Here is an 18075-nt window from a genome sequence, read left to right as displayed (position 1 = left end):
GTGACAGCGAGGCTCCGCCTATTACATATATACCTGTGTGACAGTGAGGTACCGCCTATTACATATATACCTGTGTGACTGGGAGGCTCCGCCTTTTACATATATACCTGTGTGACAGCGAGGCTCCGCCTATTACATATACACCTGTGTGACAGCGAAGCTCCGCCTATTACATATATACCCGTGTGACTGGGAGGCTCCGCCTATTACATATATACCTGTGTGACAGTGAGGCTCCGCTTATTACATATATACCTGTGTGACTGGGAGGCTCCGCCTATTACATATATACCTGTGTGACTGGGAGGCTCCGCCTACTACATCCCAATATAGGTGCAGACGTTGGGCCCCTCGGTGGGAGCTGACTGGGGCCCCCAGTTGAAGGAGATGTTAGGTAGAGAGCAGCCAGGGAGCTGTGTAACAAGTGTCCGACCGTAAGGGGGAGACAGCAGCCCCCTCCAACCCCGCACCCGCTGCCTGCACCCTGTTATATCCGTCCCCGCATCTCTATGTACGTACTGACCGCCGGTCCTCTGCCCGGAGCCGCCACACACCCCACTTCCGCACTGTGCGTTCCACCCGACTTCCGCACTGTGCGTTCCACCCGACTTCCGCACTGTGCGTTCCAAATAACTCCCGCCCTCTCCGTTTCTGTTTACTTCCGCCCACAATCTGCTTTCCACAATCATCCACAGTGTTGAGTATGAAAAAAGAGAAGGTAAATGTACAGGAGGAGCAGCCTGCAGTGCCTGATATTATACAGGAGGAGCAGCCTGCAGTGCCTGATATTATATAGGGGGAGCAGCCTGTGGTGCCTGATATTATACAGGGGGAGCAGCCTGCGGTGCCTGATATCATACAGGGGGAGCAGCATGCGGTGCCTGATATTATACAGGGGGAGCAGCCTGCAGTACCTGATATTATACAGGGGGAGCAGCCTGCGGTGCCTGATATCATACAGGGGGAGCAGCCTGCGGTGCCTGATATTATACAGGGGGAGCAGCCTGTGGTGCCTGATATTATACAGGAGGAGCAGCCTGTAGTGCCTGATATTATACAGGGGGAGCAGTCTGCGGTGCCTGATATTACACAACACTTTTATTGGCAAGCTGCTCAATCAGAGATAATGTCATTCAGGTGCCAACAGGGAGGGGTTAATCTGGTTAGGAAAAAAAAAACAGTTTGTATCCCAATTGCACACTGAATGAGAAATATACATATAATAATCAGATAATACAGAGATCTTGGTTGCATATATCTGCAGATATAGGGCTAAGCCCCCAGGCCGTACGTCAAGGCATCTCTGTCACTGGGGGTCCCTAATACTGGGTGTGGGTCTGGGGTGTGGGCCCCCAATATGCCGGCACAGGCTGACTACTCCAGGGCAGCACACAAACCCTATTATACAGGGGGAGCAGCCTGTGGTGCCTGATATTATACAGGGGGAGCAGCCTGTGGTGCCTGATATTATACAGGGGGAGCAGCCTGCGGTGCCTGATATCATACAGGGGGAGCAGCCTGCGGTGCCTGATATTATACAGGGGGAGCAGCCTGTGGTGCCTGATATTATACAGGGGGAGCAGCCTGTGATGCCTGATATTATACAGGAGGATCAGCCTGCAGTGCCTGATATTATACAGGGGGAGCAGCCTGTAGTGCCTGATATTATACAGGGGGAGCAGCATGCAGTGCCTGATATTATACAGGGGGAGCAGCCTGAAGTGCCTGATATTATACAGGGGGAGCAGCCTGCGGTGCCTGATATTGTACAGGGGGAGCAGCCTGTGGTGCCTGATATTATACAGGGGGAGCAGCCTGCGGTGCCTGATATCATACAGGGGGAGCAGCCTGCGGTGCCTGATATTATACAGGGGGAGCAGCCTGTGGTGCCTGATATTATACAGGAGGAGCAGCCTGTAGTGCCTGATATTATACAGGGGGAGCAGTCTGCGGTGCCTGATATTATACAGGGGGAGCAGCCTACAGGTGCCTGATATTATACAGGGGGAGCAGCCTGCAGTGCCTGATATTATAAAGGGGGAGCAGCCTGTGGTGCCTGATATTATACAGGGGAGCAGTCTGCGGTGCCTGATATTATACAGGGGGAGCAGCCTACGGGTGCCAATATTATACAGGGGGAGCAGCTTGCGGTGCCTGATATTGTACAGGGGGAGCAGCCTGCAGTGCCTAATATTAAACAGGAAGAGCAGCCTGCGGTGCCTGATATTATACAGGGGGAGCAGCCTGCGGTGCCTGATATTATACAGGGGGAGCCGCCTGCGGTGCCTCATATTATACAGGGGGAGCAGCCTGTGGTAGACTGTGATACGTGGCACTTGTAAATCTGTATACCGCACAGTGTTCCAAGTTGTATAATCTGGTACTGTTTATCTGTCCATGCAGGAGGGGGTGTATATAGAGGAACACAGGGGTCTGTACAAGGACGTGATGATGGAGAATCACCGGCCCCTCACATCACTGGGTAAGAAGAGACATTTATTGTACAGGGGAGAGTAGGTATGGGGGTCCCCTATATACACCCAGCATCTGATAATCTCATATATACAATGTCCTCAGTCACTGTGTGTCTCCTACAGATGGGCCCAGTAACAGGAATACCCCAGAGAGATGTCCCCGTCCTCTGTATTCCTAGGATAATCACATATATATACCATGTCCTCAGTCACTGTGTGTCTCCTACAGATGGGCCCAGTAACAGGAATACCCCAGAGAGATGTCCCTGTCCTCTGTATTCCCAGGATAATCACATATATACCATGTCCTCAGTCACTGTGTGTCTCCTACAGATGGGCCCAGTAACAGGAATACCCCAGAGAGATGTCCCCGTCCTCTGTATTCCCAAGATAATCACATATATACAATGTCCTCAGTCACTGTGTGTCTCCTACAGATGGGGCCAGTAACAGGAATACCCCAGAGAGATGTCCCCGTCCTCTGTATTCCCAGGATAATCACATATATACAATGTCCTCAGTCACTGTGTGTCTCCTACAGATGGGCCAGTAACAGGAATACCCCAGAGAGATGTCCCTGTCCTCTGTATTCCCAGGATAATCACATATATACCATGTCCTCAGTCACTGTGTGTCTCCTACAGATGGGCCCAGTAACAGGAATACCCCAGAGAGATGTCCCCGTCCTCTGTATTCCCAGGATAATCACATATATACAATGTCCTCAGTCACTGCGTGTCTCCTACAGATGGGCCCAGTAACAGAGATACCCCAGAGAGATGTCCCCGTCCTCTGTATTCCCAGGATAATCACATATATACAATGTCCTCAGTCACTGTGTGTCTCCTACAGATGGGCCCAGTAACAGGAATACCCCAGAGAGATGTCCCCGTCCTCTGTATTCCCAGGATAATCACATATATACAATGTCCTCAGTCACTGTGTGTCTCCTACAGATGGGCCCAGTAACAGGAATACCCCAGAGAGATGTCCTCGTCCTCTGTATTCCCAGGATAATCACATATATACCATGTCCTCAGTCACTGTGTGTCTCCTACAGATGGGCCCAGTAACAGGAATACCCCAGAGAGATGTCCCCGTCCTCTGTATTCCCAGGATAATCACATATATACCATGTCCTCAGTCACTGTGTGTCTCCTACAGATGGGCCAGTAACAGAGATACCCCAGAGAGATGTCCCCGTCCTCTGTATTCCCAGGATTGTACAAAGGAGAATCACAGGACCCCACAGGAGGATCAGGTAGGTGGAATTTAGGGTCTCACCAATATAGTAGTAGTAGTACGTTTATTTATATGGCGCCGCAAAGTGTCCGCAGCGCCGTACATAGCAAACAAAAAAAAATGACGAGGTAACGTACAGGGTGTGTTGAAAAATACAGTATAAATGGGGGTATAGCTGGTAGAACTAAAATCAGCATCAGTTCAGAAGTAGGTGTCAAAATTGTCAAGGAGACTAAAGATGAAGTAGAGGAAGGGAAGAACAGGACAGGAGCACAGGTGAGGTAAAGAGGTAGGGTGAGTACGTGAGGAAGGAGGGCCCTACTCATAAGAGTTAACATACTAAAAATAGGTGGGTGGACGAACGAAAAACAATAGGATAAGTAGGAACGGAGGGGAACGGAGGCAGGATAAGAGGATCAAAAGAGGTTAGGAGGAGGGATAGGCTAGTCGAAAAAAGTGGGTTTTGAGGGAGCGCTTGAAGGAGGTAAGGGAATCAGAAAGCCTGATGGGTGGCGGGAGGTTGTTCCAGTGCAGGGGGGCAGCGCGAGAGAAGTCTTGGACACGGGAGTGGGAGGAGGTGATTAGGTGAGAGGTCAGTCGGCGGTCAGTGATGGAGCGAAGAGGACGGGAGGGAGTGTGGATAGAGATCAGTGAAGAGAGGTAAGGAGGGGTGAGGAGGAGAGAGCTTTGTAGGTGGTGGTGAGGAGTTTAAATATACCACAATGACTGTCACTATATGATCTGTGCAGAAGCTGTGGGTCTTATACACTGATATTATACTGTAGGGTGAATCCCTGACCGATATGAAGGCAGAAGGTACAGATGGAGAAGAAGAGACGTATGTGACTGATATGAAGGTAGAAGATACAGAGGGAGAAGAAGAGACGTATGTGACTGATATGAAGGCAGAAGGTTCAGAGGGAGAAGAAGAGACATATGTAAGGGTTGATCACCGGTTTAAGGAGGAAGAAGTCCATACAGATATCAGCACAGGTGAGTAATAAATACATATTACAGAAAATTATCAAATATTCTTCTTGCTCAGTCACTACAGCAATCTCTTATCCTACATTCTTTGCTGTCTGCCTCTCCCCTCACGTCATGCCACTGTGTTACCAGCCCAGAGATCTGACCAGTCTCCTCCCCGCACTCTCTGGTGTATCTCATACATCAGGAGCCATCAGCCCCTATTATACTCCTGCTCTCCCCTCACATCATGTCACTGTGTGTTACCAGCCCAGAGATCTGACCAGTCTCCTCCCCGCACTCTCTGGTGTATCTCATACATCAGCAGCCATTAGCCCCTATTATACTCCTGCTCTCCCCCTCACATCATGTCACTGTGTGTTACCAGCCCATAGATCTGACCAGTCTCCTCCCCGCACTCTCTGGTGTATCTCATACATCAGGAGCCATCAGCCCCTATTATACTCCTGCTCTCCCCTCACATCATGTCACTGTGTGTTACCATCCCAGAGATATGACCAGTCTCCTCCCCGCACTCTCTGGTGTATCTCATACATCAGCAGCCATCAGCCCCTATTATACTCCTGCTCTCCCCCTCACATCATGTCACTGTGTGTTACCAGCCCATAGATCTGACCAGTCTCCTCCCCGCACTCTCTGGTGTATCTCATACATCAGGAGCCATCAGCCCCTATTATACTCCTGCTCTCCCCCTCACATCATGTCACTGTGTGTTACCAGCCCAGAGATCTGACCAGTCTCCTCCCCGCACTCTCTGGTGTATCTCATACATCAGGAGCCATCAGCCCCTATTATACTCCTGCTCTCCCCCTCACATCATGTCACTGTATGTTACCAGCCCAGAGATCTGACCAGTCTCCTCCCCGCACTCTCTGGTGTATCTCATACATCAGCAGCCATCAGCCCCTATTATACTCCTGCTCTCCCCCTCACATCATGTCACTGTGTGTTACCAGCCCAGAGATCTGACCAGTCTCTTCCCCGCACTCTCTGGTGTATCTCATACATCAGCAGCCATCAGCCCCTATTATACTCCTGCTCTCCCCCTCACATCATGTCACTGTGTGTTACCAGCCCAGAGATCTGACCAGTCTCCTCCCCGCACTCTCTGGTGTATCTCATACATCAGGGGCCATCAGCCCCTATTATACTCCTGCTCTCCCCCTCACATCATGTCACTGTGTGTTACCAGCCAAGATCTGACCAGTCTCCTCCACGCACTCTCTGGTGTAACTCATACATCAGGAGCCATCAGCCCCTATTATACTCCTGCTCTCCCCTCACATCATGTCACTGTGTGTTACCAGGCCAGAGATCTGACCAGTCTCCTCCCCGCACTCTCTGGTGTATCTCATACATCAGGATCCATCAGCCCCTATTATACTCCTGCTCTCCCCCTCACATCATGTCACTGTGTGTTACCAGCCCAGAGATCTGACCAGTCTCCTCCCCGCACTCTCTGGTGTATCTCATACATCAGCAGCCATCAGCCCCTATTATACTCCTGCTCTCCCCCTCACATCATGTCACTGTGTGTTACCAGCCCATAGATCTGACCAGTCTCCTCCCCGCACTCTCTGGTGTATCTCATACATCAGGAGCCATCAGCCCCTATTATACTCCTGCTCTCCCCCTCACATCATGTCACTGTGTGTTACCAGCCCAGAGATCTGACCAGTCTCCTCCCCGCACTCTCTGGTGTATCTCATACATCAGGAGCCATCAGCCCCTATTATACTCCTGCTCTCCCCCTCACATCATGTCACTGTGTGTTACCAGCCCAGAGATCTGACCAGTCTCCTCCCCGCACTCTCTGGTGTATCTCATACATCAGCAGCCATCAGCCCCTATTATACTCCTGCTCTCCCCCTCACATCATGTCACTGTGTGTTACCAGCCCAGAGATCTGACCAGTCTCTTCCCCGCACTCTCTGGTGTATCTCATACATCAGCAGCCATCAGCCCCTATTATACTCCTGCTCTCCCCCTCACATCATGTCACTGTGTGTTACCAGCCCAGAGATCTGACCAGTCTCCTCCCCGCACTCTCTGGTGTATCTCATACATCAGGGGCCATCAGCCCCTATTATACTCCTGCTCTCCCCCTCACATCATGTCACTGTGTGTTACCAGGCCAGAGATCTGACCAGTCTCCTCCCCGCACTCTCTGGTGTATCTCATACATCAGGATCCATCAGCCCCTATTATACTCCTGCTCTCCCCCTCACATCATGTCACTGTGTGTTACCAGCCCAGAGATCTGACCAGTCTCCTCCCCGCACTCTCTGGTGTATCTCATACATCAGGATCCATCAGCCCCTATTATACTCCTGCTCTCCCCCTCCCATCATGTCACTGTGTGTTACCAGCCCAGAGATCTGACCAGTCTCCTCCCCGCACTCTCTGGTGTATCTCATACATCAGGATCCATCAGCCCCTATTATACTCCTGCTCTCCCCCTCACATCATGTCACTGTGTGTTACCAGCCCAGAGATCTGACCAGTCTCCTCCCCGCACTCTCTGGTGTATCTCATACATCAGGAGCCATCAGCCCCTATTATACTCCTGCTCTCCTCCTCACATCAGGTCACTGTGTGTTACCAGCTCAGTGATCTGACTAGTCTCCTCCCCACACTCTCTGGTGTATCTCCTACAACAGGAGCCATCAGCCCCTATTATACTCCTGCTCTCCCCCTCACATCATGTCACTGTGTGTTACCAGCCCAGAGATCTGACCAGTCTCCTCCCCGCACTCTCTGGTGTATCTCATACATCCGGTGCCATCAGCCCCTATTATACTCCTGCTCTCCCCCTCACATCATGTCACTGTGTGTTACCAGCCCAGAGATCTGACCAGTCTCCTCCCTCACTCTCTGGTGTATCTCATACATCAGCAGCCATCAGCCCCTATTATACTCCTGCTCTCCCCCTCACATCATGTCACTGTGTGTTACCAGCCCAGAGATCTGACCAGTCTCCTCCCCGCACTCTCTGGTGTATCTCATACATCAGGTGCCATCAGCCCCTATTATACTCCTGCTCTCCCCCTCACATCATGTCACTGTGTGTTACCAGCCCAGAGATCTGACCAGTCTCCTCCCCGCACTCTCTGGTGTATCTCATACATCAGGAACCATCAGCTCCTATTATACTCCTGCTCTCCCCTCACATCATGTCACTGTGTGTTACCAGCCCAGATATCTGACCAGTCTCCTCCCCGCACTCTCTGGTGTATATCATACATCAGCAGCCATCAGCCCCTATTATATTCCTGCTCTCCCCCTCACATCATGTCACTGTGTGTTACCAGCCCAGAGATCTGACCAGTCTCCTCCCCGCACTCTCTGGTGTATCTCCTACAACAGGAGCCATCAGCCCCTATTATACTCCTGCTCTCCTCCTCACATCATGTCACTGTGTGTTACCAGCCCAGAGATCTGACCGGTCTCCTCCCCGCACTCTCTGGTGTATCTCATACATCAGGAGCCATCAGCCCCTATTATACTCCTGCTCTCCCCCTCACATCATGTCACTGTGTGTTACCAGCCCAGAGATCTGACCGGTCTCCTCCCCGCACTCTCTGGTGTATCTCATACATCAGGAGCCATCAGCCCCTATTATACTCCTGCTCTCCCCCTCACATCATGTCACTGTGTGTTACCAGCCCAGAGATCTGACCGGTCTCCTCCCCGCACTCTCTGGTGTATCTCATACATCAGGAGCCATCAGCCCCTATTATACTCCTGCTCTCCCCGTCACATCATGTCACTGTGTGTTACCAGCCCAGAGATCTGACCGGTCTCCTCCCCGCACTCTCTGGTGTATCTCATACATCAGGAGCCATCAGCCCCTATTATACTCCTGCTCTCCCCCTCACATCATGTCACTGTGTGTTACCAGCCCAGAGATCTGACCAGTCTCCTCCCCGCACTCTCTGGTGTATCTCATACATCAGGAGCCATCAGCCCCTATTATACTCCTGCTCTCCCCTCACATCATGTCACTGTGTGTTACCAGCCCAGAGATCTGACCAGTCTCCTCCCCGCACTCTCTGGTGTATCTCATACATCAGGAACCATCAGCTCCTATTATACTCCTGCTCTCCCCTCACATCATGTCACTGTGTGTTACCAGCCCAGATATCTGACCAGTCTCCTCCCCGCACTCTCTGGTGTATCTCCTACAACAGAAGCCATCAGCCCCTATTATACTCCTGCTCTCTCCCTCACATCATGTCACTGTGTGTTACCAGCCCAGAGATCTGACCAGTCTCCTCCCCGCACTCTCTGGTGTATCTCCTACAACAGGAGCCATCAGCCCCTATTATACTCCTGCTCTCCCCCTCACATCATGTCACTGTGTGTTACCAGCCCAGAGATCTGACCAGTCTCCTCCCCGCACTCTCTGGTGTATCTCATACATCAGGAGACATCAGCCCCTATTATACTCCTGCTCTCCCCCTCACAATATGTCACTGTGTGTTACCAGCCCAGAGATCTGACCGGTCTCCTCCCTGCACTCTCTGGTGTATCTCATACATCAGGAGCCATCAGCCCCTATGATACTCCTGCTCTCCCCCTCACATCATGTCACTGTGTGTTACCAGCCCAGAGATCTGACCAGTCTCCTCCCCGCACTCTCTGGTGTATCTCATACATCAGGAGCCATCAGCCCCTATTATACTCCTGCTCTCCCCCTCACATCATGTGACTGTGTGTTACCAGCCCAGAGATCTGACCAGTCTCCTCCCCGCACTCTCTGGTGTATCTCATACATCAGGAGCCATCAGCCCCTATTATACTCCTGCTCTCCCCTCACATCGTGTCACTGTGTGTTACCAGCCCAGAGATCTGACCAGTCTCCTCCCCGCACTCTCTGGTGTATCTCATACATCAGGAGCCATCAGCCCCTATTATACTCCTGCTCTCCCCCTCACATCATGTCACTGTGTGTTACCAGCCCAGAGATCTGACCAGTCTTTTACCCGCACTCTCTGGTGTATCTCATACATCAGGAGTCATCAGCCCCTATTATACTCCTGCTCTCCCCCTCACATCATGTCACTGTGTGTTACCTGCCCAGAGATCTGACCAGTCTCCTCCCCGCACTCTCTGGTGTATCTCATACATCAGGAGTCATCAGCCCCTATTATACTCCTGCTCTCCCCCTCACATCATGTCACTGTGTGTTACCAGCCCAGAGATCTGACCAGTCTCCTCCCCGCACTCTCTGGTGTATCTCATACATCAGGAGCCATCAGCCCCTATTATACTCCTGCTCTCCCCCTCACATCATGTCACTGTGTGTTACCAGCCCAGAGATCTGACCAGTCTCCTCCCCGCACTCTCTGGTGTATCTCATACATCAGGAGCCATCAGCCCCTATTATACTCCTGCTCTCCCCCTCACATCATGTGACTGTGTGTTACCAGCCCAGAGATCTGACCAGTCTCCTCCCCGCACTCTCTGGTGTATCTCATACATCAGCAGCCATCAGCCCCTATTATACTCCTGCTCTCATAGAAGGGATGTTTGCAGCGTGGTTGAATCGCCATCAGCTTGTGGGCACCATATTTGGGACACCAAGGACATATAAGTTGTTGCCCCTCTGTATATAAAGCAGTAGCGATGTCACATGACACCCACATGTAATCAGTTGTAGTTGTGGAATGTAAATGCAACAACTGAACCTCTTGATCTCACTAATTGTATAATGTGTTCCTGGTGGTAACAATACCCTATTGTCATACGTGTATTTCCAGCAGATGGAGGCACCGGCAGGAAGACCTCGGAGGGAGATCTCATATTGTCCCCAGATAGTAATATACAAGATGACATCACACAGGACTCTCCAGGAGACATCCCCGTTACTGTATATATACATCCTGTACCTGACAGCGCTGTTATATCATCTGATCCCGCTAATCATGGGAAATGTTCTACACCTAGTGCTGCTCACACAGGGGATTCAGTCTTTATCTGTTCTCAGTGTGGTAAAGGTTTTGTACATAGGTCATTGTTAATTATACATCAGAGAAGTCACACAGGGGAGAGGCCATATCCATGTTCTGAGTGTGGGAAATGTTTCACACGCAAATCTAATCTTGTTATACATGAGAGAAAACACACAGGTGAGAATCTATTCCAGTGCTCTGAGTGTGGGAGATGTTTTACACAGAAATCACATCTTGTAATACATGAGAGAAAACACACAGGTGAGAATCTATTTCCATGCTCTGAGTGCCAAAAATGTTTCATACAGAAATCACATCTTGTTACACATCAGAAATATCACACAGGTGAGAAACCATTTCCATGTTCTGAGTGTGAAAAATGTTTTATACAGAAATCAGATCTTGTTAGACATCAGAGAAGTCACACAGGTGAGAAACCATTTCCATGTTCTGATTGTGGGAAATGTTTTACACACAAATCAGATCTTGTTATACATCAGAGAAGTCACACAGGTGAGAGGCCATTTCCATGTTCTGAGTGTGGGAGATGTTTTAAATGCAAATCACATCTTGTTACACATCTGAGAAGTCACACAGGTGAGAGGCCATTTCCATGTTCTGAGTGTGGGAAATGTTTTATACAGAAATCAGTTCTTGTTAGACATCAGAGAAGTCACACAGGTGAGAAACCATTGCCATGTTCTGATTGTGGGAAATGTTTTACACACAAATCAGATCTTGTTATACATCAGAGAAGTCACACAGGTGAGAGGCCATTTCCATGTTCTGAGTGTGGGAAATGTTTTACATACAAATCACATCTTGATAGACATCAGAGAAGTCATACAGGTGAGAAACCATTTCCATGCTCTGAGTGTGGGAAATACTTTAAACGCAAATCACATCTTGTTACACATCTGAGAAGCCACATAGGTGCATCGGATTGGTGGTCCATGACCGATTCAAATTCATTATTGTAAATATAATAGGCAAAACCAATGCTTGTTGCTGTCAATAATAAATGATGTTGACAAACAGAAGCACATATTGCCGCTCACTACATAAATATCCCATGGATAAAATTCTGATACTATCGGGTGCAGTTATTCTAAAAAGTTTGGGAATCACTGTTGTAACCATTTCCACGTTCTGAGTGTGGGAAATGTTTTACATACAAATAAGATCTTGTTAGACATCAGTGAAGTCACACAGGTGGGAGATCATTTCCATGTACTGAGGGTATGATTTGGATTTGTACGCAAGCCATATGATTTGCCTACCAGTCTGCAGTATCAGCCGCAGATTTCCTGCACCTGGATATCTCTAATCCAATGGCCAATAGGCGGACTTGTCCAAAAGGACAAGTTGGACCGGATTTCCCCAGCAGCTCCCTGGGAGGGGTCAAATACAATTAGGACTTGCCAAGTTTTGCATCTGATAAATCACCTCGGATCGGGTGTCATACGCATGCGATTTGGGAATCCATCAGATCTGGGTGAAATTGGGCCCAAATCGCAGTGTATGGGGGTTCTTCGGGAGACGTCAGGGACCACAGGGCTAATGCTGGGTAGTGAGCGGGAGAGCGACCAGAAAGGTTAAACTTCTCTGCTGTTCCCAAACAGCCCTTTCTCTACCCCACCTCCAGGCCAGGAAGCTCAGTGTTTTTGCTGCTGGCAGGAGCTAACATGCACCACAGAGGGGCTGTATTAAGCAGCTGGGGGTCTTAGACACCTGCGCTGCTGCTCCATCACCCAGGCCTGGCTGCCGCACACCATGGCGGGTGCGTGGCTGGACGAAGGCACTTGGGGGACCGCAGCGTCAGACCGGGCACCGCAAAACCGAATAAGGTAACATGCTCCCTGCACGCACTGGTAACGGCTGGGGGGGACTGCTGGGCTGCACTAGTAAGCGGCCGGACTGGTCAGTCATCCTCCCCGCTGGACCACCAGGATAATTATTGTGTGTGTGGGCAGCGGCATTGGTAAGTGGGGCCGCCAGGCGTGCGCCAGATCTCTGCCATTTTACCGGCACCGCATGAGGTCATCATTCCCTGGGCGGCCATTTGCTAGTAGGGGGGAGTGGGCTCTCCTTAGACAGCCCCTCCCCCAGGGACAGGAGGAAGGGTATACCCACTTGGGCAAGTCCCTCCTGTACCTCTCCTACAAGGACACAGGTTACAGAGTTTTATGCTCCAGTCAGCCATAGCTGCTTTAGGGAGCTCAGTGCCATTGCATGCCTGTGAATGTTTGCTGTATCTTGGGCCTAATTCAGATCTGATCGCAGTAAAATTTGTTCTCAAAATGGGCAAAACCATGTGCACTGCAGGTGGGTCAGATGTAACATGTGCAGAGAGAGTTAGATTTGTATGAGTTATTTTGTTTCTGTGCAGGGTAAATACTGGCTGCATTATTTTTACACTGCAATTTAGTTTCAGTTCCAACACACCTTACCCAAATCTAACTCTCTCTGCACACGTTACATCTGCCCCACCTGCAGTGCACATGGGTTTACACATTTTGAGAACACATTTGTACTGCAATCAGATCTGAATAAGGGCCCTTATGTACCGATTTAACACTATCACTGCCTGTCAGAAGTATATTGTGTCAGTCTAGGCTGCCTGTTTCCTGTAAGATGTCTTATAGAGAAAGCATCATTAGCGACACAGGGTGCAGGGTACAGTTTGCACAGCAGGCCTATCCCCACTTGACTACATGCAGGAGGGCCTTTGCCAAAGGTGTCACAATGCGCAGGCGCAGCCCACAGATATGACCTCCTCTCAGGAGCCTGCTTGGGCCATGTCCCTTACTCAGGTGATGGCGCAGCTAGTAGATAAGCGTTCATCTGCACCGTCCCTGCAAGCCCCCTAGGGCGCGTGCTTTATCTGCCTCTGTCCAGGGCATCCAAAAAGCCTTACAGGGTAAGACTGTGTTAGACAGTGAAACGTATACGTTGGCATAGATCCCTGAAATGCTTGTTAGCCTGAGATAAAATATCGCTGTAATATGAGATCCCCAAAATGTGAGGCAAAACTATCATTCCCCAATTAAGAAGAGAGATGGAAAGCTTTGTGGGATAATCACACAAGAAATATGTGCGATACGATACCAGTGCTACATGAACCATAGAAATTGAGTGGGATATCTATGACCAGCAGAGGGTACACACAGAGAACAACATACTCACCAATCCAGGATCCAGCGCTGTCCACTCTCCTGCATAGCCGGCGCAGCCTGCACTGACAGCGGGCTGAACCGGCTTTCATCGCCGCTGATAACAGCCTCTCACGCTGTCCCTGCGCTACAGAGGCTGAGAGCGTCTTGGGCTTATGCGTCTCCATGGAGACAAATAGCTCAGCCAAGGCTGAGCTATGCGTCTCCATGGAGATGCATCGACCAATCACGTTCTTAGCCTCTGTAGCGCAGGGACAGCGTGAGAGGCTGTTATCAGCGGCGATGAAAGCCGGTTCAGCCCGCTGTCAGTGCGGGCTGCGCCGGCTATGCAGGAGAGTGGACAGCGCTGGATCCTGGATCGGTGAGTATGTGGTTGTAAAAGTGAGATGTGTGTGTGTGTGTATGTAATAAAGTTTTACTTTTCTGTGTGTGTCTTTTCTTTTAACATTCTTTTTACAGGTGGACTACAAGTCCCAGTGGGCACATTAATGCCCCGTCCAAGGCTGACCAGCCACGGTGCTCCTCATGTTTTGGCCGGGGGACCTTATGTAAAAAGTGTCCCCCGACTGTGGCATGACAACCTGGGCTGTTAGAGCCTGTGCTGGTTTCAAAATACGGGGGCTCAATGAGCCCGGGGCTGGTTATGCTCAGGAGGGGGGACCTCACGTGTATTTATTTTTTTTTTTACAAACACAAAATCACACATTACCTCAAATTCACACATTTTCATGCCTAAAATTCGCACATTATCGCACTATTCTTTCCGGAACACGCAGCTCATTAAATATGCAAATCCACCGCAAAAATGCCATATTAAAAAGTGCGATAATGGGCGATTTTGAAAGTGCGAAAAAAACGCATCCTATTAAGTGTTTATATGTTTGTATGTCTGTGATTTTACCTCTATTTTTCACTGTGGTTCCAAATTCCGTATAAGTAACATAGGAAATATTAAATAAAACTAATAAAGGTTATATTTTATTATTATTGATCATTAGTGCATTCTCCACAAACAGTCCCTTTCTCTCTTTTTCTTGGAAATATAAGACTGGTAGCTGCAGGGCTCCAGTCCAGGGTGCCCCTTCCCTCCTGCCCCAACTTGTTGACGACAAGGATGATGAGGAGGGCAACACTGCAAGAGGGGATGCCTCGTCACACATTGATGTAGCCGCCTTGATAACAGCAGTTAAAGAGGTCCTAAATTTACAGGACCCTGCTGAGCTGCCCGGGTCCCCAGGCCCTACTTTTAAACAGACCCTGCCGGAATTCCCTGAATCTTAGAACTTGGAGGATACCCTTTCGGAGGCCTGGGTGATGCCAAATAAGTTTGCTCTTGCAAAACGCACATGTTGCTAAGATTGTGATCCTCTACTCTCCCTATTCCAACCATGTCCCTTATGGACTCAGCTGATCGGAAGTTGCAGAGGGGGGGGGGGTAGTGCAGATGACTTGTTGCCTGCTATTGACATCATGCATCACACCACACACTATTTGGGGGAGGCTGCACTTGATGCAACTACCTTTACCTCCCGTGTGTCCGCTATGGCAGCACGTCTGTCCCTGTGGCTCCGCTCCTGGTGAGGTGGAGTCGGCAGACACAAATACGTTTAAAATAACAAGGCAAGTTTATATAACTAAGCGCAGGAAACCAGCAGTTGGTCCTTGCTGCCGTCTAGAAGGGATACTCAACCCTTCTTAAAGAACAAAAAGAAATGACAAAAGTAGACGGCGCTAATGGACACACTTAATAATCCAATCTTTGTTAAAAATACATATATGTTTTAATATTATTTTATCAATCTGTGAATAAAAACAGGGCACCGGCCGGTGAGACCAAATATCAAAACATTAATTACATACAATAGGAAACACATAAAATAATAGCACACTTTTGCAGTACTCTCCAAATGATACCAGTCGCTCACTGAGCAGCTTTTGGCGTTAGTATGATCTGGCTTATGATCAAAGCAGAAAGAGCTAAATGGCTGTTAGCTTGATTTTTGCATACAAAGAGTTAGTCATTTATTCCTGTCCAGCAAGGGTTGATGACCGTTATTTAGAGAGGCAGACTGCCTGTTTTTAGCATAGGAAAGAATTTCAATCTGCACTCATTGGCTCTTATTTAGATAGAGTTAGTAGGTCAGTCATACACAAACTGGTTAGCATATATTAATGCAGAGAAAGAAGGAGTAGTATACTTATTCTCCTGTGGCTGCGAAAGTGCTGTGTTTTGTAATCCACTTTTTAGGGGTTAGATGCCCATGCCTCAAGCGGGTTCCCGGCTGCGCTGTGTCTCCGAAAACGCCAGCCTTATCTGATGAAGCCGCTGACATCTTGCTAGGCGGGGAAACGCGTCATCGACAAGTGCCTGTCACAGGAACCACCGTTGTTTGGGAGACCCGGAAGCCGGAGCAGAGAGTTCCAGATAAGGCTGGCGTTATCGGGAACCCGCTTGAGGCGGAAGGGTATCACAGCTGATATGTATAAGAAATCTGGACCCGTTAAGGGAATTGAATAACCAGAATTTTTTTTTTATTACATATAAAATAACAGATAAAATAAAGTGCAGGTGCAGATTTTGAAAGTGCAAATGCAGTAGTTCATATGAACAAAGTATAAAAACAACAATTTATACCATAAAAACGGGGGTAGATATCAATATTGATCTCACCATATGAGGTGTGTGCGGTGGGCTAGGTGCTCAATGCAGATGGTGAGTCCCGGGGAAGCAGTATGACGCACCACGTACAGGCGTTTTCAAATATGATACCAGATGGTTTTCCTCCCGTCAGTGTATTGGCATCCCGCGTAACATGTTTCGGAGGTAACTCCTTCTTCAGACGTGGATGCCAATACTCTGAAGACTCCTGGTTTTTAAACCCTTTCAATTAGTGTCCATACTCCACACGTGTGTGTCACTTCTGCTGGTGTGTCCGGGAATGCAGTCCCCTTCTGAGGACCATCTCGTTTAGCCACAATTCACCCGGACACCAGAAACCGGATGTGATGCTTTTGCGTTCCAGCGGGCTTCTCTCATGCGTTCCAATGTTCCGTCTTTTGAGAGAGAATAACCGCCGGTTCCTAGGTTTTAAAAGGTTTTATTCTTTCATTTATGCAGAGTGGATCATCGTGGTAGGTATCCATTTATGTTTCATACACCATGGGGCGGTTTCTATCCGTTTTTTTAAATTGGGCATACGAGACTTAATCCGCCATTTTGGAAAAGGGCACAGATCTTTCATATTTTCTTGATGAAACAGAATCCCACGGAAAAGAGGGACTGCCTAACATCAGGATGCCACATCTGCAAACTAAGCCCTATTTTATGTTCAGGCTGTGACCATCCCTATATGTGGCATCCTTTCTCGAGGTGGGTTATCTCTTGTATAATAAAAGATATAAAAGAGATAAAAAAAATGCATTAATAACAAGAATAAAAATGTTTTTTAAGACAGAAAGAAATACCAAACACATCAAGAAATTATTCTAAAAACCATTTGAGTTCAAACTCAATGTTTAACCCATTGGGAACCAAAGTGTCTAGTGCAAATATCCAACGCATCTCACTTTAGGCCAAGCGCTTTTCCATATTCCTATCCTTCCAATTATTCTTAATCATTTGTATTCCTAGGAATCTTTTAATGCAATTTTCCTTGCTATCATGCTTAGTTTTGAAGTGCTCCGACACTGAGTGACTACTAAGTCCTTTTCTGATATTGTAGACATGTTCGGCTAATCTCACTTTTAGGCCTCTGGAAGTTTTGCCTACATAGATGTAGCCACAATTGCATTCAAGGAAATATATCACATTTCTTGAATTACATGTGATGAAATCTTTTATTTTGTAGGTTTTGCCTTTTATCTTGAATTCAGTGCTTTTTCTTTCTATATTTGGTTTAGTTGTTGTTTTGTGTGGAAACCTAGATTCCTTGTGCTAGGTACTTTCTCTAGTAGAGCACTTTTACCTAATTTATTCTTCAAGGAGTTTGCTCTCCTATAAATAAAGGAAGGTTTCTCTGCTCCTCCTGCCCGACTCCCCCCTTCAACTCAGAAAAGAGTGATTAGGGGATTAGATCTCCAGTGTCAGTAACGTCTCCTGATGCCAGTGGCAGATGCTGCTAGGAGGCCGGGCACAGGGAGGGCAGAAAGAGGCTAGTAGGTAGCCAGACAGTATATAGTGGCAGGACACAGCAGCCCTGGACACGGCTTCCACAATGCAGGCTTCCGCACTGGCTCCCACCACCT

General features: G+C 48.7%; 1 protein-coding gene across 1 annotated transcript; it reads left to right on the top strand.

The window, feature by feature from the left end:
* The first annotated feature begins 685 nt into the window (after positions 1 to 685).
* LOC146009840 (uncharacterized) lies at positions 686 to 12911 on the top strand. The gene is made up of 5 exons (XM_083150374.1): positions 686 to 718; positions 2404 to 2482; positions 3639 to 3735; positions 4502 to 4709; positions 10469 to 12911. Exons 4-5 carry the CDS (start codon positions 4520 to 4522, stop codon positions 11635 to 11637), a joined length of 1359 nt encoding a protein of 452 aa, XP_083006500.1. The 5' UTR covers positions 686 to 718; positions 2404 to 2482; positions 3639 to 3735; positions 4502 to 4519; the 3' UTR covers positions 11638 to 12911.
* The last annotated feature ends 5164 nt before the right edge of the window (positions 12912 to 18075 follow it).

This window comes from Crinia signifera, chromosome 6 (assembly GCF_055691185.1).
Source record: "Crinia signifera chromosome 6, ASM5569118v1, whole genome shotgun sequence".
Classification (NCBI taxonomy): Eukaryota; Metazoa; Chordata; class Amphibia; order Anura; family Myobatrachidae; genus Crinia; species Crinia signifera.
The sequence above is the reverse complement of the archived record's forward strand: the minus strand, read 5'-3'. Positions and strand labels throughout refer to the sequence as shown.

Coding starts and splice junctions, on each gene's coding strand:
- LOC146009840 (XM_083150374.1), top strand. CDS start 4,520: ATGAAGGCAGAAGGTACAGATGGAGAAGAAGAGACGTATGTGACTGAT. Junction 4,710..10,468: donor CCATACAGATATCAGCACAG/GTGAGTAATAAA, acceptor TATTTCCAGCAG/ATGGAGGCACCGGCAGGAAG.